The following is a 24,129-nucleotide window of genomic DNA, read 5'->3' as shown; positions in this document are numbered from 1 at the left end:
GTTAATACAATGGTAAAAGTTAAACAAAAAATTCCAACTTTTTGGCCCCCCCAAAAAATTTTCGGCTGGCTACGCCACTGCCCAAAACCCACCATCTGTAACACAAAATTTGTCTCAAATATGCGCCATTAAATCAAGGCTTATATTGTATAGGTATTGATTAAAGAAAACGTTTCCTTTAATTTTTCAGGTATTTTAATAAAATGAGCTAGCCTACTTGCTTTTTAATACGTCACGAAAATTAGATGTAATGCGAGTTACAATTTAATCATTAATTATCTTTTACATTTTTTGAACAACGTTTTTAGATTTAACGCAACTGCTGTTATGTCCGAACCGGAGCTTTATGAACAGGTTTTAAAATAACAATGGTCGGAGCTAAACCGGGAATTTGATTGGTTCCGAACCGAAACCGGAACTAAACTGTATTCCGAATAATTCCTTAAACCCGAACCGAACCTGAACCAAAAAAGTTAAACGGTTTGACTCCCTGATTTTCAAAGAGGTTGCATATAAACACATTAATATATGATCTTATTTACGTGTTTTGGGTTTTTCAATAACATATCGATTGTTATGTTACGGATGATTAATCCTTAAAACGTACTACACAAGATGACGTAAAAGCCAGCTATCCGCCCTGTAGTGATTTATTTTTGTTGTGACGTTTTTGACGTTTAGTTGTTTTGCTGCAATTATGCAATATTTCTGTTTTTTATTTAACTTTGAATGTATGTTTGTGGCGCTGGTCTAGAATCCTACCACCATCATTAAATCAACGCACAATATTTGGACTAGGGTGCGAGTTAACGTTTGGGTGTGGGTGGGTCAAGTATTAATACATTCATTATTTAATAATAATACTTAACCCACCCTAACCCAAACGCTAACCCTAACCCGGAATAATGTGTGCTGTTGTACCTAGGATTCTAGACCAGCGTCCATGATGGTCACATCACATTCACATGGCCCAGTCTGGAAAGTATGACAGATCTTTGGAAACTTCGCGGGTGCATGTCTGAAAAAATCCGTGACCAAGCTGCAACAAAGGTCAAAATAGGGCGCTCTTTCACTATTGTACGTGAAAAGTTATGCAAAAAAAAAATAATAATAATACTGCATACCACAACGCATATTGTTTGAGTTAGGGTGCGGGTTAGCGTTTGGGTGAGGGTGGGTCAAGTAATATTATGTTTATTATTAATAATAACTTGACCCACCCTCAACCAAACTCTAACCCGCACCCTAACCCGAACAATATGTGTTGTGGTATGCGGCATTTGACGAAATTTTTTTTTTTTATTAATTTTTACGTACAATAGTGAAAGAGCGCCCAAAATAGTGCCCCTCGGTGGACTTGACAATTGCTTAATGCACTCTGTTGCACACATTGCACTGTAAACGTATGCCGCACAAGCGTTTTGTTCCTCTCCGTGAATGTTTAGACAGGAAATTCCCGGGATTTCCCGCGAAATAGCTTTTCTGAATCTCAGGAATGTTTTTTATAATCCCAGTTAACGTAGCAAAACTTTATAAAACTTGTTGTTTTTGACTTATATATAGAAAAACATTATTACCAAAACTATTGAAGTTGTTGACTGAGTTGCTTTCATTGCGCTTACCAGCGGAAAAACTTAATTTAATTAATTTTACCAAGAAAAATTCTCCCCGCATGCGCTTGTTTTCTAAATAAAAATAAATAAGGGTGCAGCCTTTAATACGAGAAGGTCTTGTAAGATTGCAAGAGCAATACTACAGAACCAAAAATCAGCTAAATAAAATGTTCCGAGCTAATATAAAGTAATTATTGACGTAAAAATTTTTCGTCGGGTTCCGGGAAGTATTTACTTTTCAATCCCATTTACCGGGAGTGAATAAATCTAGGAAAAAAGGAACCCTAATCTGAATATCACCTAAATTTAGTAATTTAAACCCTAACCTATAAATTGAAACCTTTCCCAGTCTGGAAAATATGGCAGATTTCGACAAGATCTTGTGGGTGCTTGGCTGAAAAAATCTGGGTGACGGTTGCAACAAAGGTTTTTCCGATGTACTCTGTATTGCATGCATTGCACTGTAAACGTATGCTGCACAAGCGTTTTACATATATTTCGGGTGCAGTTCAGATTTTTTGCATGGTGTACTATTAAAAGGCTGAAAACACTCATGGGTGCACGCTATACTTTCCTCAGTCGCCCACCCACCCCTTGTCCGAAACAAGTACAAATAGTGCTAAAGCAAAACAGCGGACATAACAAAGCTAAGGCCAATCTTCCATACCAAAATTGCTCTCAGTTAGCGCCCAGATTGGAAACTTCAGATGTTATGCAGTGAAGATGTTTATGCAGCTTAAATTATGCGGCTGTAATAAAGTTTGCACACCCAAACTATCCAAACTTTGTCTGGGTAGTATCTCTTACCAACTTACTCTTTTTAATCTTTGGTTTGCAAAATCTTTACTTCCAACATTATGCTTTCCATATTTTTTTCAATTCTGTTAGTAAATTCTACCTTAGAAGCATTTTTTTCTTTTTCTAATCTGTTCGATTTGAATTGTCTGTAATCTCTAGGAAAGCTGTAAAATATTTTTGAGCTTATTTTGCCAAGATGAATCACGATGACGTAGATATAACCGATATGTCGAGCCCTGAATTCAGAGATGATCAAAATGGAGTCACAATGCCTGTAAGATATGAATTGGTTTTATCAATTATATTTTATGTAAAGTTGTCCCTTTGTCTTACTATCTATTGTGGAAGTGTATTGCATCAAATTAGCATGTCAAATATATAATAACAGGTTGTGTTTGATTTCTTATCATGGTAGGTGCCTATTTTTTTGTTGATTGTGATGTCATCGCATTTTTTTGTTTGAATATGTAGCGAATTACATTCAGCTGAGCATTACATTTATGTTACATGAATCATAATCATGAAAGTCTGTTTTTACCAAAATCAGCTGTGAAGAATTTCAAACGTTTGCATTAGTATTATATAAATGAATATAAAGCCCATATTCTTACTATTGTAGCATAATCCGACATCAGGCCTTTTATTGAGATGTCATCTTATTTTTAAGGGCCAGTGATAATTGAGAAAAATATTTTTGGGCACGCAAATTAGTTTCATCACTAATGCATTGTTACATCTTGTTTTTCGTTTGTAAAGATTGCTTAAATTATGACATTTGTAATGTAACTTGTGATGTCATATTTATGTCTCCCAACTAAAACCTGCTTGCACTCTGCAACAATGACCCACCATATAATACAAGTTGCTAATGGCGTGAAAAATCTGATGCCCCACGAATAAAGTTAGTTAAGCCATGCTGTAGTAGGTAGCATTTTGTGAACCGTTTCAAATAATGATTCATTTAGAACAAAATGCTACCTACTTTTAATATTCATTGTTATCTAAGTGCAACCTCCAGTCATTATGTCGGTAACATTGTCATATTGTATTAATTCTAACATAACTTTTTTGAATGTTGGCAATTTCAGGACTTTGGAGACATTGACTTAATGGATTTAAACCTTGATGATCTTGTATCTTTTATTCCTGAAGTTGATCAATTGATTCCTATGAACGTCGATGTTGGTATGATGTTAGGTTAACATTTTTGTTTAAGGTGTTGAACAGTCTTGCAACCTTAATATGCCGTAGAATACTTGAATTACATTATGCATAAATATATATATTTTTTTTTGTCAAAAGGTTGAATCTAGATATTAAATATGACAACCCTCAACTGGGGTCTACTAATCATGTTATGAGAAAGTAAAAACTAATTATGCGTTTTTGGTAAAGAAAAAAAACATCATTCAAAAATTGCGAAAACATTGTTACTTTCACTTTACCCTTTAATAGCAAACTGAGCAACTTTTTATTTATATATTCAATAATTGTTTTTAAAGGTGATTTTCTCTCCTGGACATAGCTGTATTTGTTCACTCATGAATGTGTCAGTAAAACATTTATACTCATGTGTGAGAACTGTTAACTTTCCTTTTAGATCAACCAATATATATATATATATATATATATATATATATATAGCTTGTAAATTACTATTGTTATATTGTTTTCGATTTTAGATGATGGGCCTTACATTGGACAATGGAACAATATTGGACAAATTATTAAAAAGAACATTCCTGCTATAAATTCACTTCTCAGGAGATATTTTGCTGACTTTTCCACCTACCTTAAATTCCGGACTCATTTTGCTAATGAGATTGAACACAAGTGCTGGTAAGTAGTATTAAATTGTCATCTGGGATGTACACTTTGGTTTCTTAGTGGTTTAGTTGATTTGTCTGATATTTTATGCTGTTAACATGAAGTGTTTATAATAAATCAGGCAAGCAAAGTGTTTTATTGTTTTGCGGTACATAGAAGTCCCCCTTCCCCCAACTGACATCTTTTTTTATAATTCAAACCAAATTAATCAATTACACTAAGATAATTATATCTGTTCAGTATTACATAAGCAATATAGCATCCTAAAGCAATTTTCTTACACAGGTTAGACAAATCAATACGCCAAAGATTCCTAGACAATTATTGTAAACCTAATATATAACTGAATTATTGATTTTGGGTTAATACAGCTTGTATAAGTTACGTCTTGTGTATCAATTAAACATACTTGGCATATCTAAGGAAAATAGCAGGTGTTTAATGATTAATCTTTTCATTAAACACTTTGTTAATTTGCAATAGGCATCAGATCGACCTAACTGATGATCTGGTTGGATCAGAAAACTACCTGAAAGCAAGAGCTATAAAGCAGAGTCTTCTGGTGACAGTGAGGCAACGCCTGTCAGATCACTCAATCCAAATGCTCGGAGAAGATAGACTCAACCTTCAGGAATTCCATGACCAACTAGAGGTACCTAATCTTGGCACTGAGTTTAAATATCTAACCGACAGAAATGTAGAGCAATGTGTGCTGACTAATCTTAAGTTCACCTTGTTTATTGCATCCTGTTTTACATTTTCAACCAAATACTCTATGAGTCTTGCAATAGTCACATCTGCCTACTGCTTCTTCTACAATTGTTTTGTTTAATTATAATATCCTGATCTAGCTACTTACAGTAACTGCCGAGCCCCTTTGTTCCTGGCAAATAATTTTTTTTAAATTAAATCGTCAATGTATCAGAAAATATCTCTAGGTTTTAGACACAGTTTAATAGGAACTCTGAACACTCCATTTTAAGGCCAGTTTTTAAGAAGCATTTATGAAACCAAGGCAGATTAACAATTGAAAACAATCTTAACTAATTTAAACACAACTTTGCAGCACATAGAACTAACAAATTTGTAAACTAAAAAATCTATTTTAATTGTGGCAACTTCAAACAAATTTGTTGACCTCTATCCTGCTTTTGAAAGTGACCCTTGATCTTGAGAAGGTGAATAATTCTTGGGTTAATTGAAGGCTAGTTAACATACATATTACATATATAACATGTCACAGACATCCTATAAAGCAGTAGATTTTTATAAGTTTGCTTTCATTGACATGCAATTATAGAACTTCCTTTATTTTCGTGTACGTGCCTCAAATAAACCTTAATGTTTTTTCAAGTTTTTTAAGGCCCACCCTCGCGTGATAAACTATGCATGAAGCTGTGTACAGTGTACTAAATCTTTCAATGCTTCGATTTATTACGGTTTTGGTTTGATGAATAACTAATAACTAGAACAGTCCCGTTTTAGCACGCAACGTCCCAATTGTAATTCGAAATTATCTTGCCTTTCCAAAACAGCAGCCAGGTGCCATCCGAGAAATATGGTATTGACTAAAATCATCACAACCCTGATGCCTGTACCCTGCGCTTTTGTTGTGGTTTGTTTTCAAGCGTATAACGATTTCATGATACACGTTTACCATTTCGGTGCAGAATTGGTATCTATTTCTTTGTTGGTTTCTATATACCTTATAAGTTGTTAGTCATGAGCAGTGTTTTTTTAAGGTGTTTTGTCAAATTTATCCAGCGGTTTCCCAAATTTTGGACTTCCAACTTTTTGGTATTTAAATGAAACACTTGTGGTCTCTTAAAACTACTTAGCGGTCACCCAAACCAAACCTTAAAAAAACCCTGGACTTATGAGTACAAAGAATACATTGTTTTCTTTTTTGGAGACCCGTGTAGTTTAGGAGAAGACTTTTCACGATCTTTTTACTAATATCCAACGACTTTCAATCAATTTAATTCGTCTAGGAATATTTTTCAACAGATGCTTTTTCAAGTATATATATTAGTGCATTTTCAAATAAACTATTACAACCCTTTATATACAAACGCAGATATAGTGTTTTTTTGCTATAGTGTTTCTATTTTACGTTGCACTCAATCGAACATATTAAGAACTTGTCCAATGTTCAATTTGTTCATGGCACTAAAAAAACGCTCCACCTTAGTTTTAGATTAATGTTTAAGTACAGATGTTCAAGATTTTCCGGTTATGCCACCCGGTTGTTAAAGTAATACAGGTTATACTATCCCCAAAATTCTGTGCAACGTTTAAACGTTTTTTTCTTTTTGTTTGTTTATTGTGACGCACGAAATTCAAGCTAGCTCGAGGTCCGCTGCAATCACGGCACATCAAAAATAGTACATCGAAAATCCGCATGTTGTTTAAATCTTTCACTTCAGCCAGTTACGTTTGCGCCTGTAAAGTTTGTGGCCGTCTTCTTCGTAACACCTGCTGTATTGCTGTTTCTATAGTGTTAGCACCACTCCAATACACTGGTTAGAAATGGTCAACTTAGAACATGTTATTGCTGCGGAAGTAACATTTCGATCGTGATTAATTATAATCAAGGCTTACCTTACACCGTTCACGATTCACGTTTAAAGCTTACACACACCTTGTCCTAGTTTTCGATTGAAATCAACGACACATTTGTATACACGAAATAATGTTGGCCGCGGCCGAAATAATAGACATCTTACCCTCCCTTTTTAAAATAACGTAACTGTCAGCCATGTTATATTCGAAACACTTAAAAACAACAGCATAATTATATAGTGCAAATGCAATCGTAAATGACAGAATTCAACAAACCTAAATATGAAAAGCTTATTGAGGATTGACCAGCGATTATTGTACTAACCACCGTATTTGTTTGCTAAACTCAAATTTCAATTCACATAACTCTGGTTGGTAGCTTTTTGCTGCAATAAAGCGACGAAATACCCATCGCCCTGACTCGAGATTGCGTACAATTTCAATAAACCTGCGGCCTAAAATTTATATTTATTTTATCATTACTGAGATGTGCATGACAATACTAATAAAGATGCATTTACGCAGACAAGAAGTGACAGGTTGGGCTAGAGCAGCGGTTCTCAACCAGTGGGCCATGGAAACTTTTTAGATGGGCCACAGACCAATTTAAAAAAGCTAGATTTATTAAAGAATTTAGTTTCATTTGTGTCGCTATACCTTATTTTACAGGAATAATGGCTTGGGGAGGAATTGAGAAGAAATGTAAATGAACATAAATTCATTGTTTAGAAGCAAGTACCTTGCTGATGCACGATTGAATAAATATTCTTTATTAATATATGCTCCGCTATTTTTTGTTCTAAACCTTTTTTATAGTTTGTTCTTTTCTAAAAAATTATTGGGCCGCAGAATTTTTGTGCAACGAAAATGGGCCACGGAAGAAAAAATGGTTGAGAACCACTGGGCTAGAGGCACGCCTACTTTTATCGATGTAGATGTGCGTTATCCCCTTTGTGTGAGTTACGAGTTCATTTTTGTCCCGCTGGGTGTCAGTAAATAGCAACTCACGAAGCTACTTTTCCAGTCGAGCGCTAAAATTGCTTAAGGTGAAGGTTTGGCGAAAGGTGGAGGTTTTTTATCGATCGCATTCTTTGTATTTTGCCTGTAAACAAAAAATGTAATGATTGTTGGCCTGTCAAAAAATTGTAATTTTTGGTAAAGCGCCATGGCGTTTAGTAAGTTTGCTACGAATTTCTTTTTTATAAGTTAAAAATAATATATTCCAAATATCGCTTGATTCCATATTTTTAACTCTATTAGATGAAAGATCAGAACTTTTGCCGTTTGACATTTGTATTCTGAATTGAATTTCAGAGAATTTTTTTTACATATAAAACGCCAGTGTTAATGAAATATACGTTTTCAAGTTGTAAAAAGATCTACCATATAACTTTAAAAATGTATTCATAAAGAGTCATTTGGCGTCCTCTTTAAATGCCAGCACTGATAAACTAAGCGAGATTAGATCTGATTATTTTATTGAACCCTATTCTCACAAATTTATAGCGCGACAAAAATCCAGCGCGTTGACTGGTCACGCTAATAAGTCGTTAACTCGTCAATCTGTGGTAGACCAGTAGCACAGCTTTCTGGCCTTATATGGAAAAAATCAACGCAAATGTAAAAAAATTCGGCCGCCGTAAGATCAATTATTTTGTTGCCACATTCAATCGAGCTGTAATCTAGAACTTCAAATTATTTCTTTGAGCGACATTAAAAGCCACTTTAGTTAACACTCGGCCAGAAAACGCACAGAAGCACGCCTCGAAAGTCTCTCGCGCCGTGTGTGGTTCAGGCGTCAGTTTGCGGTCCCACTCGCTTGTGGCTCGGATGAAGCAAAACCGCTCGCGAGTACAGCGAACCTCCCCAGGCGTTTCGGCTTCCCGACGCCCTTTACTCCGCGCTTGCCAAGTCGCCTCGAAAACACCAAGAAACAAGCGAGCACTCGATCGAAAAACATACGAAAAAGCTCCGCAACGCTTCGGTTTTCGCGCCGAAGCGACGGTATCTCGCAACGTTGGTTTTCTTGTGACGTCACTCAGCTAAGGGGAGTTTCCCTTCCTGTGTCGTGAGTTACGGGGCCGGGGCATTGTTTTGGACAAGGTTACGTTGTCCCTTCTGCTTCGGTTTAACAAGCAGTGTGGGCACAAGGAAGCTGTTTGTTGAATTGTTTATTCTATCGAATTTGTTTGTTTAATTTAATAGCCACCAGTATTACCAATTTATATATGCTACTGGCATCTTTAGTTGGCCGAAGATATAATGTGAACTTGTATAAAGACTCTATGGCTTCGCACGACTCCCTCACTCTAAGTGTAAATCCATAAATTACCCTCTTTCGTAATTCGTTTAAAATTATTGTTTTCGTGAATTTCTTTATTCCTAGTCAACAAAGATCATAGAAAGATGACAAGCATTTATCTTTTGAATACGAAATAAAGACCATGACTTCATTGTTTGCACTGCACACAAAATACAAACCGCTTAACAAACACCGGATTAATGAATAATGAAATTCTTGCTCCTAGCGTCCGATTTGCATTGTCAATAACTTGGACTTACCTGGCTTAGGCGTCGTGTAAACGTTTTAACACGCGTGTCTGAATCAAAAAGTCGTCTCATTATGTCCAAGAGCACTTAAAAAAATTAATGAAATAATTAAATTTTCGAAATGTTGGAAATCAACTCCTTGTTCAGATTTGCCTAGATGTGTAAATGCCCACGACTACAATTTGTGGAAAGCTGTGATCAGAAAGTGTTTAAGCGTTTAATAAATAAACATTTTAATTAAACCCAGATAATTCAACACCAGTTTACTTTTTCTAGATATTCCATCCTGGACACTTACAGGTTTAAACTAATGTTTAGTCAACTGCATGATGATAAGATCTGTATTAACCCAATCGCCACTTAAGTAATGGATATGTATACTGTATAGCTTAACATACGCGACACGCGTGGCTATACTATGGTGCTTAAATGCCATTCATGGCCAATTTTAAGTAGTAAAACAAATCGCATTCAATGGCTTGCTGGTAAACCGTGACGTTAATGTGGTAAAATATTCAACACTTACAAATTTAACGTAAAATGTTTTAATAAATCGTGCATATTTCCCTAATCAAACGTTCCCTATTCTGCATTCCGTGCAATTCATTCACTGGTCGATTTTTTTCCTTGTAAAAGAATCCCAAAGAGGCCTAAAATTCCAAGGGCATAAGCAAAGCGAAAATCGTTACATAACGCGCGTGGGGCGCGTTGTTCGCCCAGCATCTCCACTCGCCGGTTTTTTATTGACTGGCGAGGTTCGCGCTCCCAACAACAATAAACACATTGCCACTCGATGCCGGGGAGTTGGAATCACGGGAAATGTGCCTTGGTCACATGTGCGCGACTGGCGATGTCGATCGTGACGCTAAAAGGCCATTCCGTTTGAAATTTTGGCGTTTTCCCAGTTGGTCGACATAGCAATGTTTACGAAACCTTCAGTTTTCCTTATTTTTGTGTCACGTTAGAATCACGAGCGTGTTATCACGTAGTGAATTCAGTTACGGGACCGGAAGACTTTCATTTAACTTTTATGTAAATGTTCATAACTCTACTTTTTTAACGTAAAGTTGCTACACTTGGCGAAACATCAAACACTTGCAATATTTTTGGTGTTACGGTTCGAATTATATTTTTAAGGACAATTTACGGAACACAGAATGTTTTTTTTAAATCAGTAATTTAGAATCGCTAAGTTGTTAATTAACATGACTTGCTTTTTTTTTTTTTTGAATTTACATAACTTTGAACTTAACTGAGGTTGTTTTTTGTATCGAGACTCATCGGTTTTTCATGTTAGCACGTGGCCATCTAAATTACTGATTTAAAAAAATATTCATCAGCAATTGTTTCGAAGTTCACAATTTATATTTTTGTCAACGCGGATTTAAGATTTCATTATTTTAGGCAACGTAATAATTTTGCAAATGCCCACAATTTACTTTACTTAATACCGCTCTAAAAAACGTGTGCCAAAGACCACACCCTACGCGAGATATCGAATTTTTAAAATTCGTCAGAGGTTATTATATGTGGTTTTCGTTTATGTATTTATTTGTTTGTGGTTTAGCCATTTGGATTTGAATGGTATCAGACAAGGTTTCAGCAGTTTTGATTTACAAAAAATTGCTCAAAGCTTTCAAAAAAATTATTCAGATGTCATAAATATATGTTGACCTTTACCGAGCATCTATCACTGGCTATTACGGTAAGAAGTAAAAGTGCAAAATTTACTGCTGCACCGACACTGAAATATTTGTGGCTTTTCTGACGACTGGTAGCGCGAATCAAAATGTCAAGGTTTTTCGAATGACGTAACTCATTTTGGAGGTTATCTGTTAAGTGTTTGCATGGGGCCCTATGTTTGTATGTAGGCCTGTAGTATCCTATTAGAAATCGCCGCTGTTTGCCAGACAGCGCCGTTGCAAGAAATCTCATTTTGACCAACAACTGAAAGCTACCGGCAGTTAAGGCAACAAAAAAGGCAAAAAACGTGCGAAACCGCCAAGTCATTTCTAACGAAACTTAGCGCTGTGAGTGCAACGCTTGACTGAGAAGTTGCTCAATTTACATTGGTCACAGACCTATCGCAGCGCCAACTGAGTTAGTTTGGAATTGTAGCAAGATACAATAATGTTCCATGAACTATGTATTTACCGTCGTAGCTGTACCGTTGTTTTTTGTTGAGTTTGAGACTGAAATTGCAGTAGTTTGTAGCCTAGGAGTGCACTCAAACCACGTGTTGGACAAGCCATCGATGGATCGCGTAAATTACATGTTTGAACGTTTAAAGTTAAAACAATTTTTTTTATTTTATTTTTTTTTCGGGAAAATCTTGCCTCAAATACGTCGAACAGTCGTTTCCCTTTCAAGTAAATTATATTATTAATACGTTTTCTAATTTTTATAGATGGGATGATTTGGTGTTTTTAAAAGTAAATTTGACGTTAACTAAGGTTTATGTCATGTCAAAAAAGGAATGCCAAGTACCGTTACCAGTCATACAATGTCTAACTATCTATAAAAAACAAAAAATAATGGTTGTTTTAAGTCTATAATATTTATGCTTGTCGTGTTGGGTTTAGGAAAATCCAATCTGCCTCGTTTATATTTTTATGATAGCCAATATTTTTACTGAATATATTTTCGCTTGTGAATCTCGATAACCAAGTTTTATGTCAGACCTTGTAACTGTAAAAGCTTTCCACGCTCAACCCTAACAGTATCGTCCGAAACCCCGAGGCCCGCGACCCGCCAAACTAACAAACTCCATTTTGCAATATCCTTAAACTTCGGTTAACGAAAGATTTTACGTTTAAGCAACTATAGTTAACGTCAAATAACATGGTCATTCCAATTTAGGCTCAGAGGTCAACAAATTTCTGCCTAGTAACAAACCAATATTATTGTTTTATGTGACAATGTTTAGCGTAATTTGTTTTACATATAAATAAATTAATAGGCCCTAACAGGCCCTAACACATTAACTGTATACGTTAAGCCAGGGGTCGGCAAACTTTTTTACACTGCGGACCGGTTTAAAACTGAAATTTTGTCGCGGACCGGCCTTAAAAAACAACAAATGCTCAGTAAATGAAATTTATTACAACTTTTTCCAATAAACTAATTAAAATGCATATGTTGGTTTTCAAAAAAATGTCCTGCCTAAACATAAAAAAAATAATTCACTTTATTGTGGGACATTGTTTGCATGATTTGATTCTATTTAGCTTTAGGGTGAACACGGTTAAGCATCAGCAAACATGATATTTTGGCCCTTTTTCAATATATTGTACATACGAGAAGTTATATTTTACAAAATGCATTTTAGGATGTTGTGAAAGTGTTTTATACTATATAGCCACAGCACACTGGTTTGTTTTGTACCTCACGAGTGCTTGAAACTAATTGTTATTTTTCATTATACCAATAAACCATACTTTAAATTGTTTTTGACTTTTTCTAGCCTTTTTCCGGCTTTTACGCATACCCTACGCTAAACGGTTTGGGTTTAAATCAAAATTTTAATCTAGCAACCCTGCTGCGGACCGTTAACGAACTCCTCGCGGACCGGCAATTGCCGACCACTGCGTTAAGCCAACATTGGCGAAAATAATTTTTTTAAAGCAGTAGGCGAAGAAGCATATCAAAAGTGAGTTTTTCGTTGTGTACCAGAAATGTCCCAGTACCAGTTTTCTCGAAAATACTATTTTAGTGACTTTGACAAGAATAAATAATTTTAAAAAGCCGTAAATTGTAACAAGGGCGGGATCAGATGCGAATGGCGTCCAATTTCAACTAAAACACGCATACCAAAATGTTGAACTTGGCGGAGTGATAAAAAAGGCGGGTATAGTCGCGCGAATTCCAAGCACCCTTGTTCGCCAAACTTTTGACAAAAACAATGCTCTTTAAGCAAACACGCTTGCCTTTTGACAAAAACAATGCTCTTTAAGCGAACACGCTTATTTTATGCCTGCGAAGCAAAATCAAACAACACGATTTGCACATTCGCCTAAAATCCAAAATATATTGCGAAAGTGAAGTCGCTCGGGTGTGTCTTTCATTTTAGTGCCTTTGGGGGTCGACCGCACTTTCGCCGTTCAGCAGGGGATACCTTGGACAGTAAACCGGTAGTTCAACCGCAGCGGACCTTGGCCTCGGTTTTGCCAGGCGAAATGAAAGCCAAATTCGAAGAAATCGCCCCAAACCGCGAATGACCCGACAATCCGACATGTAAAACCTATATCCCTTCTTGCGCCCTCAACCGCTTTACCGGCCAGGAACGCACTTTCGGTTTTGGGCTTTATTTTTTTCCTAGTCTCGGCCAAATAAACACTGTCGATGCCCTTTTAAACATTTTTTGTGCCTCAGTCGGTGTCAACAGACATCAAGTGAAAAAGGCCAGTGTACAGCAGAGGAATTTTGGATTTAGGTTTAAGTGAATTTTGCCGCGACTGTTATACACAACTTTAGATTGGCAAGCAAACAGTTCATATAGCGTTATAAAACAAGGAGCAGCCAACTTATAAAGTTATGGTTTTATTTGGCTTTCATTCGGCGTACATTTTCGAAATTATACTACTTGGGCGTTTTTGACATTATGTTTAATCATGTTTGACATTTATCTGCCTGGATTCTTAGAATATTACAGGAATATGAAGTCACAGGTCTGTCCAATGCATTGCTTTACAATTTGATATTGAGTGCGGATAGGACCTGCTTTTATTTGCTTAACAGGTGACAAAGTGGTGAAAAAACTAGCAATTTTCCCAATTTGCTAAAAAACATTGTGATGCGGAAACCACTTTGAGCACTACAGGTAATATTCTGGTTTTCCTAGTGAAATATATAATTGTTTCATAAGCCACATATTTTTTCCCCACAAAATTAATCTCGTCTATCCGAGTTGTATACTGATTTACCCTAATGGTGACCTAACAAATATTATTTCTGTGTTCAGAGAAATCAGCAGCACCCGTTTGAAATCGTCCAGGTGTTTGTGAGAATGCTCAAAAGAGAACAGACTATAATACAAACAGCGCAATCGGTGAGTCGTTATTTTGAACCACGCTGAGACAAATATAAAAATTCTAACCAACATGTATTTTTAAAACAAAGTGCAATGAGTGTACGGCTATCACGCGGCCCACAACTACTTGAACACTAACTATTCAAAAGTGACTCGCGGCCCACAGTTTGCCGATCACTGGTTTAAAACCTAGCTATTAAACAAGATATTTTGAACGCGATTTTTCGCTAGCGATACAAATCGACCTGCGCGTTTCACATGTCGCCCCGTTGTTTTGTACAGATGACGATACCCGCTTCCACTTTTCCCAACGGCCACGCTGGCGGCAGCGTTCCGCAAACTGCACAGGAAGGTTTCACTATGCCCAGCAGGCTACAGACGATCATGAGGGTAAATACACTATGGCTAATTTAAATAGGGCGTCCGATATTAATGGATCGGAGCCGATACTACGTTGCATATCGATAATCGTCCGATAACAAATTAACTCCCGCAAAAACAATTTTTTTAGAAAACAGATAATTAACAATCGAAGGTAACTAAAGTATTTAATGCTAATGCAAATATTGCCCTAATAACAAAAAACGGCTGAACTTATGAACTAAATCACCTTTTTCAAATAATGACGTCATTTGTTATCCGATCTAACGTATTTTTTGACGAAATATCGGGTATCGGTATGCGACTAAAATGCGAGGAACCGACCTTTCCTTAACATTAATTCAAAACAAAACTGAGCGTCGAAGCGCACATCATACTTATGTGCTTTTAATTGTAGAACAAAGTAAAGATATACAAAGTGTTGATTATATAGTTACAACCAAACTTCATTGTTTTTCATATGTTCTTTTGATATCATTAGTCTATTGATATTTGGCATTTTGCAGAATTACTAATTAGAGTTAGGATACAACCCTCTTACCTAAGGCCTTTCTCCCTGATTTTTTTATACTGATAATAACCACATTAACTGAAGATGATAAAAGCTCGTATCGGAATGTTTTGATCAAGATGACGCCGATCTACTTGACCTTTTTGGCTTTGCAATTTTTATCAAACTATTTTATTTTTAATATGTTTAGACTTGGTAAACAACCCATCCTTCAAAAAAAAATTAGAAAAAACATTTTTGGCAGGATATTACTGAGCTTCAGGAACTCCGTCGTGACGCTACTGGAAAGCTAGAGCAAATGATGCCTGATTTTCAAAACCTTCGGATCTACACCGGCGAAAACAGTATGTCGTACCATTCAACAGTTTTTTACTAAGCTGTCATATATATAATATCCTCATAAAAAGACTTAAAAAAAATAAATAGCTATTATCGATATAAAAAAATTGAAAAAATAGTTTATAATCTTATAAATAATAAAATATAACTGAATCCTATGTTTAGCGCATTTATTACACGTATACGCAAAACTTTGGGCGCCTTAGCAAAAAAATAACTTACGTGTTGCTTTTTTACAAATTTGGACACGATCACTATTTTGCAGGAAGATTAAATATAATGCTTTCAGTACTCCAGTTTATTTCACCTAAGTTTCAAAAACGTGGCCAAATTAGTTTTATTCTAGCTACGTTCAAACAAAAAAGTGCACAAATGAATTTTTTGTAGGAACAAAAATGTGCCTAAATTAGTTTTATTTGAGCTACCGACCTATTAAGTGCCCATGATTGCTTTTAACCGAGCAATACGTATACAACCATAAAATGCGAAAAAATCCTCAAATTAGTTTTATTACGAAAAAACGTTGTCAAGGTTAAATAAAGTATTTCCAGTTTTACTTTTAACTGGTAAAAAAAAAACTATTGGGGTTCTACCAGCCATGTAAATCAATCACACGCAATAAGCACGATTTTGCGAAATCTACCTTAATTTTGTTTGGATAAACAAAATAGAACAATCAACCAGTAAGCTCTTCATCACTATTGTATGTGTGTTCGTGTAAATTTGCTTGCCTCGTGTTTTAGCTAATGATTATAAGAAATAAGTGTAGCAATTAACCAAAAAGTATAATGTTACAAATAGCGTAACATCTCAGAGGGTTAAATTTTGTGAAACTATATTTCAAATGGCATAACATTTTGCCGGATAACTCAAGCCAAAGATATACAAGATTATATCTGAAAATTATTTAAAAAAACAGAAGTATTTAAAAAACCTATATTTTTGTGTCTGTAAGCTTTTATAGAATTTGACAGTAAGGTGAATTCCTATGTTACATGCCGTCAAACAAAATGCGGAATGGTAAAAAAGAATGGATGGAAAGTATTTCCGCGCGCGGACTTGATATTGTCCTTTGCTGACTGAAATAAAAAAGGTCTTCCGGACAAAATATGAGCACTTAGCGCACTGATTTTTGGCTCGTGCACAAAATTTTGGGCACCTGTGGTGGTAAAAGTTGCATGGAACACTGACTATATGAATGATCATTTTATTTGATTCGAGAGACCGGTGTGGCTTACGCAAAACGCGCGAGTACAAGAAGCGTTTTCTTATTTCAATATGCATGGTGGCATCGATATGTAGAGATTAAACGATTTCTGTTAATGTTTAAAAACAGAGCTCTTTGGTCCCGAAACAATCCAATAAAAATATATATACAGAAAAAATATTTTCAAGCCATTCGTTGTTGGTGTGTTTACGATTTAGCCAAGAAACCAAAATGCTGTTTTTAAAACGACTGGACCGATCACCGGTACCTCAAACGTATTTTACCTTGACGGCAGTTTAAAACTTTTGTGATTGAAAGACTAAAAGCCATTTTTTACTTTTTTGCAGTCCGCGTTCTGGACAATGCCGACCTTCGCCGCATCACCAACAAGGAAGAGCTTCGGAGGTGGCAGGCGCTCATTAACATCCGCACCAATTTGGTCGAGAGCAGAAGAGTAAGAAGACTTTGTACAACTATAGATAATTCTAGTTTTTGAATTCAATCATTGCTGGGAAGAATGTCCAAATCTAATCTAACTTGTAAAGTGCGCGTGTGATCCCATTCATATTTCTAATCTATAATTCGGATTTTGCCAAAAAAACAATATTTTTGGCCAGAATAACTTGTAGGTCATTTTTATAGTCTGAAAGGCATAGGCTGTACTAAGAGGTATGTGAAAAGAGCACTGGAAATTTGCCATACTCAGCTAATTATAAATCGATTTAAACTATATGGATTGTAAAAAATTAAATGTTATTCTATATCATATTCTCGTAGTTAGGAATTCTAACTCTAATCTAATTTGATACAACCAAAATGATCTAATTCTAATCAAAGTTAGAAATCTGAAATGTTCTTTATTTAATTCTAATCTAATTTTTAAGTCTAAAATACATACCTCAATCGGAGTAAACCCATGTTAAAACAACCTTGAAAAGCTATACAAATTAAACTTTTACCCCCCCCCCCCCCAAAAAAAAAAACCCTTACACCAAAAAACAAATAACAGCAAAATAAATGAAATATTTCGAAGTTAGCTAAATCACTAAATACTCAGATAGACGTGCTAGGCCTAGACGTAAATCGGTTTCTGTTATGTACCTGTGTTAGTTGCAGAGCTAAAATATCTAGGTTGTTTATATTTTTTTCCTTTGACGTACGTTTAACTCGCTTAATTATAAAGCTTGACTGTTGAGACACATCATTTCTGTCACAATTTTTGTTTATGTTAAGCAATGTGGTCGAAACTCTTAATAATTTCAGTAGTTCGTTTCGAGAAAGGCATCCTTGAATGTAATCATTTCAGTACAAATATTAAACCAGACTCTTTTACTTTAAACAAGGAATGACTTTTCACAAAATTTTGGTTTAGCTGTTGATGTGTTTTTGTAAAAAATGTCCGTTAAAAGCTCTATTTGAGAATTTAAAGTATATCTTCTTTGCATTACAATCTTTGTTTCTTTTGCCAGACGTAAAAACAAAATGGCGGTTGTTTTCTCGCTAGTTGCTTTGCAACATCATGTTCGTGGTAACAACTTTATAACAATGTAGATTGATCGCGGTTCTTACGCTTTTGGTTTTATGCAATGTTAGACATAGTATAAAAAAGTCAATCAGACATATTTTTATAGATGTAGGTTGACATGCTTATGTTGCTGACAGTGTTAAAACATTGTATGCATATACCCGTAACTTGCAATTTTTCTATTTTATTTTCATGTTTTATCTTCAAGTTACAATAGTAAAATCGAGTTTTGCGACGCCCTAACAATCAAAACAAACCCGGTCACTTGCAACGCGTCAAACATGCCTGGCGCGATTGCGAGGAAAAAACAAACAAAGCCAGTGCGAAGTGGTTGATTTGGCCGTCTTATCCGCTCAAATGGCAACAGGAGGCGTTTTCCCAGGGATTTCCAATTCCAGCAAGCCGCAAACACGACCCGTCGCGGTTTGGTTCCCGCTCCTCGTTTGCATTTAGGGACATACACAGCCTTGTACCTCGCCCTTTTGTTTCGAGAATGATCAAACGCCGAAGCCGTGGATATTATCTTCAGTGTTAAGTCATGATTCGCGAATCTGGTTTCGCCGACAACCTGTTGCATAACATCTTAGTGCAGTGGTTCTCAATTCCTTTTATGCTTCGTGGCCCCCTTTGATAAGCTCTTAACCCTTGAGCCCTCTGCTTATAAAAATACCTAGCATTGTATTTAACGTTTTTCACTTGTTTAATTCTCCACGCTATAGTAACAAATGCAGCCATTAAACAAAGTCCAACGAATAAATGTACTTACTTTCTAATAAATTACCAAATATGTTATTTTACTTCAAATAACTTAGTTAATAGTCATTGCAAAGCTCATTCTTGTACCCCGCCAAGATATTTTTTTAGTCGGCTCTGTTTTGTATTGAGCCAAGGGAATGTCATTGCATACGGCAAAGCGATTTGTGGATTTCATTTTATTCAGAAAATCCAGTTTCGCAAAGATAGTTAATAGTTGCGATTAGGCGCACACTACGACGGCCTTCTTGCTGAGTAGTGAGTACGAATCTCGAACGGACACAAATACCATCACTTCTGTTACCATGTGGCAACTTCATTGCAGTCGTAAAAGTGAAAGTCTGTGTTTTATAACGCCTGGCGTTTTCACGCCAATCGAAGGTTTGTACATAAGTAGGTATTCTACAATAATAGTTTTCGAAAGAGTAGCGAATCCGGAATATAGAATCCTAAAATTTTTGAAATATTTATTATTTTAGGGGGGGGGGGGGGGGAGTGACAAAACAGCAATAATTGCTAATATATGTAATTGTAATCGAAAATTACATATGAATAACTTTCTAAATAACTATCACTTTAAAATTAGAGTGCATAACTCCAGAAAAAGTAAACAAGAACATAAAACATGATAGAAACACCAGGTTGTTGCCAAAACTTATTTTTTGCCCAAATAGTGAGTGCAACAAAAACAATATTGTGTTTTAGTTATACTTCATTACAGATGTGATATGTCAGTTAGGCAGTTAAATAATATGCTGCAAAATAATCCAAAGAAATTACTACCATTGATGTTACTTGCTTGACAATAAACCTCGCAAATATTAGCCTGAAGTTGACCTTGAGAAACCCCGTAGCGAACTTTGCACGTTTAAGAAAATCTGTACCCCGCATATATAGCTGTATTTAAAGGAGCACAGTAATTGTTTCGCCACATCAATAGTCGGCATTAATCCAAACTTTCCGCGACAAAACGACAAAATTATATCGGTTCCAATCACCCGACATAAACGGCAGAAGTTTCGTAATACAATGACCTAGCTGGAGAGTTATGCCCGTGGTCCCCCGGGGGAAACCCTGTCTTAGGGTATTTGCGAATGTTTTAATTCCGGTCAAGCTATTGTCAAACGTTCCCTTTTCTTTAAAGGCAAGCAAGCCGTTGCTTGCAAACTTTTTTCAATCGTTTCTCAGCCCGTGAACTTTGCTAAATTATTGCTTCCAGGATCATTTATATACTTAAAGAGCAGACCGAACATTTATCAATATGAGCTGGGGACTACGTTTAATGCTTAAGTATACCACACCATATTACACATAAGTATCATAGCAAGCTTTTGCGAACCTATCTTCACTAATATGTTTGTAAGCGAACAAAAATATGACGTTGGCATTATTAGGTTAAAATTTGATTCATACGAGCCATGTCTTTGTATTGCCATTTTCTTCTCCCATTTTCTTCTCCCATTTAAAGCAAGTATTTTTCGTTTGCAAAATCGCCCTATATAAACCAGAAAAAAAATATCTACGGAAATTGTCAAGCGTTTCTTACGCAAATTCTGTTCACTCTTTAAATATTTCAAAAATTTGCTAAACGCCGGTGTCTTGCTTCGACAGAGACTGATCGAGTGTCACCGCGACCGAATGCTGCGGCCCTTACAGGGACTTCTGGCCCGCGTTCGTCGCGAAATCGCCGAGTGGCATCGAGCCCAGGCTTACGCCGCCAACGGTAAACCGGTTGAAAGCTGCGACATCGATCAACTGGAAGACTGGTGAGTAGTGAGCGGTGAGATTGCCAGTGTTGTAATGACTTATTGACTTGACGTAAATGCACTTAAGTCGCTGTTTGAAACGACTTGACTTGACTTAAGTCTTTTGGACAAATAACTTGACTTGACCTAAGTCTTTTGGACAAATAACTTGACTTGACGTAAGTCTTTTGGACAATGACGTGACTCTAATTATGACTTGAAACTGGGACTTGACTTGTTATTTATTGAAAAAACTTTTTAGAAATGACTTGTTTACAACACCGTAGCTTGCATATGTTAATAACTGCGTCTGAGCTTCGTTTTAGTAAAACTGGGCTTATACATTCGCGTCTTTCGTTTGCCTGGTGTCACAGAAGGTTGTTGCCTTTAAAAAAATAAAGCAAGTCTGATCGCAAAAAAAGTCTAACGATGTAAGAAAAATTTCACACGCTTGAAGCCGATTCTTTGTATTGCGAAAAACACTTGGATATATTATATATATATATACCGCAGACAAAAACCTGCGTTTAATAAAATATATCACGATTTACGATTTTCGCTTTTTAATCTAACGTTCTTGCTTTTAGAGTCGTATAACATGTTACGCATTTTTCAAGTTACATTATATATATTTTACTCTCAGGTAGTTTGAAACATGACGTTTTATTCTGATACCGATTCCCGATATTTTGCGCAAAAAGTATCGCGATCCGATCCGATACCAAATGACGTCATTAATGCGCTCAAACAAGCAAAGTAGATGAAATTAAAACATTAAAAGGCATTTTTTCAGGGTCAACAGGCTAAAAATTGCTTAAACGTTAAGAAGTTGGTTAGCTCAAGTTGTTAACCCAGTATTTTTATTTCCCTTTACTTTATTTATATTGGACAACCGCGATAATAAACCTTATCCCGCGCAGCTGCAAGCCTATCGCCGAGCTGCTGAACGCCAGCCTCGAGCAGATTCTTCACCTCACACAGCTTGAAGTGGACACCGCTGTTGAGGAGCCCAGCTGGCGGGACTTGCTCGAACAGATGAGGCAGCAGTACGAGACACTCGTTAAGGAAATCGTAGCCGTGTAAGTCGGGCACTTTTTTTTTATCTAATCGACGTACGTCCTGACTTTTATACTCATTGCAAGATTTTTTTGAAGGAATGCACCAAAACGCCGGAAGCGGTTAAGGATAGATTATAACTTTGTTTTTGTTTTCGCGTTACAAGGGTATTTTAAAGTTGTTTATAATTGGCCGATACGGCTACTAATTCGCCTATTGGCCTTGAGAGTAAACTTTTATTTGTTTTTGTAGGGGCCTTGTGGTTGAAAAGCAGCCGCCCCAAGTTCTAATGAAAGACAAGAAATTCCTTTGTCAACTACGTCACTTGGTAGCGGACGGCCTCAATATTCATCAGGTATAAATAAACCTTTTTGTTCTCTCCTTTAAAGTGGATCACATACGGTTGTTGCAGAATATTTATGCAAAATGGTTGCCGTTGTAAATTTGTCTAATGAATAAACAGAATCGCGTAGCTTTGAACAAATCTTCAGTGTTAGGTCTTACTAAGCACCATTTTACTATTCTGCGTTTATACTACATTACTTTTGTTTTAGATTTTTTGAATTCATAGTTTTGTTCAAGTAACGTTTCATTTGATAAAAAAAGCTTGACCCCGAAAAGCACTTTAATGTGTGGCGCACAATGATTCACATGTACTATTTGTATTTCACATTTTCTTTAGTCACCAAGTTTGATTTAAATTCTTTCGGTTTTTGGACCGTTAACATTTTTAGTTCTTCCTCAGTTTCGTTTCGACACGCAAGTATGGCTTATCAACACCGACACGGCGTACAACATTATCGAAGGTGGACCGAAGACACCAATGTAAGTCCTGCATAATAAGTTTAATGAAAAAAAAAATGTTCTCATGGATAACCTTACTTTTTCAACCTAAAAAATAATGAAATTATCAACCGACGTTTTACCTGCTGGAAAAATAATTAAAAGAGAATACGTTCAACACTTTATAACTGCTGAAATAGTGGAATAAAATTTACTATACCAGGGGTGGGCAGATAAATTTAATGGAAGAGCCAATTGCAGAAAATACAAGTACCAGAGAGCCTCAAACTATTTCACTACAAAAACGGTAAATAATGGAAAGTCAGCATTAATAACATAATTCGAATATAACAAAACTGTAATATAATCAACACAATAATAATAAGGGTAATAACAAAAAAAAACACGCACAATATTTATCAATGTCAGTCTTCTGTGAACTACTCTTCGGATTCTATGTCTAGTGTTACGTCATAAACGAAATGCTGGTCTAAATAAAGAAAAGGAGAAAAATGTCCATTAACGGTAATCTTGGTATCCTTTTACTATTCAACTAGAAGAAGAGCCACAAAAAACATACCGGTGAACCGCATGTGGCTCGCGAACCGCAGTTTGCCCACCCCTGTACTATACAATAATGGAAATTAGACGTCGCTGTAGTGCACAAGAAGCTGCTGCGCGAATTTTTTTTTACCCGGTGCGCAACTGCACTATCGAACATTGTGGCGCTTGGAAGACATGGCGCTCATGTATTGTACAGCGACGTAAAGATTGCGAGTCCTTTTTGTTCACGGTGTTACGACCTTGGTTGATTCGGAAGTTTAAAGAAACCGTCGTTTCTAATAGTGCGGTTCCAGGCCCTAGATCTAACATTTAGCACAATCGATTTCGTGTCGATATTCAACCACATAGTCTCCCAACCTAACTTTGTGGTGCCCGTTCGTGGTGGTCATCACGCGTGGCTTTTAATTTTTGTTTTGTCAAAGAAAAATGGTTAGTTTCTCCTGTGTCAGTTGAGAAGCAATCCAAATACAAGGCTTTCCCTAAACTGCCTGTTGACGTTTTTCCGGCTTTATTTGGTCTTTTGGTTAGGTTAATAATTTTCCAGTTTTTCTTATGTTATGCTCTTGAAAATACCTTTGTTTACACTCGAAGGGTGTTTTATATATATTTTTTTCGTTATTTTCACATCTTGGTGTTAAGTTTTAAAGTAATTGTAAACCTTGGTTTTGCCACGTTTTCAGACGTCCGTCGGGCAAGATCCTAAATAACGTTACCAAGTCGGACTTCGTTGAGCAAACCAGACAGCTCCACGTGCACATGAGAAACATGGTAAGCACCCAGCGCCGGGTTGTTAAAGTGATTAAGCTCTTTTTTTTGACTTCTGCAAGTTAGCTGTCTGTTATATGTTACAATAAGTGTAGTTATTGTGATAAACATTATAAGTACA

General features: G+C 36.2%; 1 protein-coding gene across 1 annotated transcript in view; it reads left to right on the top strand.

Moving 5' to 3' along the window:
• The first annotated feature begins 2,568 nt into the window (after window positions 1-2,568).
• LOC146140010 (signal transducer and activator of transcription 5B-like) overlaps window positions 2,569-24,129 on the top strand; it is a 28,557-nt gene continuing 6,996 nt past the window's right edge. Inside the window, exons 1-13 of the mRNA XM_083391228.1 lie at window positions 2,569-2,685; window positions 3,500-3,596; window positions 4,094-4,250; window positions 4,722-4,890; window positions 14,311-14,397; window positions 14,662-14,769; window positions 15,516-15,615; window positions 17,165-17,271; window positions 20,707-20,861; window positions 21,761-21,919; window positions 22,149-22,251; window positions 22,642-22,721; window positions 23,924-24,011. Of these exons, the coding sequence (XP_083247354.1) occupies window positions 2,608-2,685; window positions 3,500-3,596; window positions 4,094-4,250; window positions 4,722-4,890; window positions 14,311-14,397; window positions 14,662-14,769; window positions 15,516-15,615; window positions 17,165-17,271; window positions 20,707-20,861; window positions 21,761-21,919; window positions 22,149-22,251; window positions 22,642-22,721; window positions 23,924-24,011 (1,488 nt within the window). The 5' untranslated portion in view covers window positions 2,569-2,607. The remainder of the gene's footprint in view (window positions 2,686-3,499; window positions 3,597-4,093; window positions 4,251-4,721; window positions 4,891-14,310; window positions 14,398-14,661; window positions 14,770-15,515; window positions 15,616-17,164; window positions 17,272-20,706; window positions 20,862-21,760; window positions 21,920-22,148; window positions 22,252-22,641; window positions 22,722-23,923; window positions 24,012-24,129) is intronic.

This window comes from Ascidiella aspersa, chromosome 6, assembly GCF_963924565.1.
Source record: "Ascidiella aspersa chromosome 6, kaAscAspe10.2, whole genome shotgun sequence".
NCBI classification, from domain to species: Eukaryota; Metazoa; Chordata; class Ascidiacea; order Phlebobranchia; family Ascidiidae; genus Ascidiella; species Ascidiella aspersa.
This window is presented reverse-complemented; position numbering and strand designations above follow the sequence as displayed.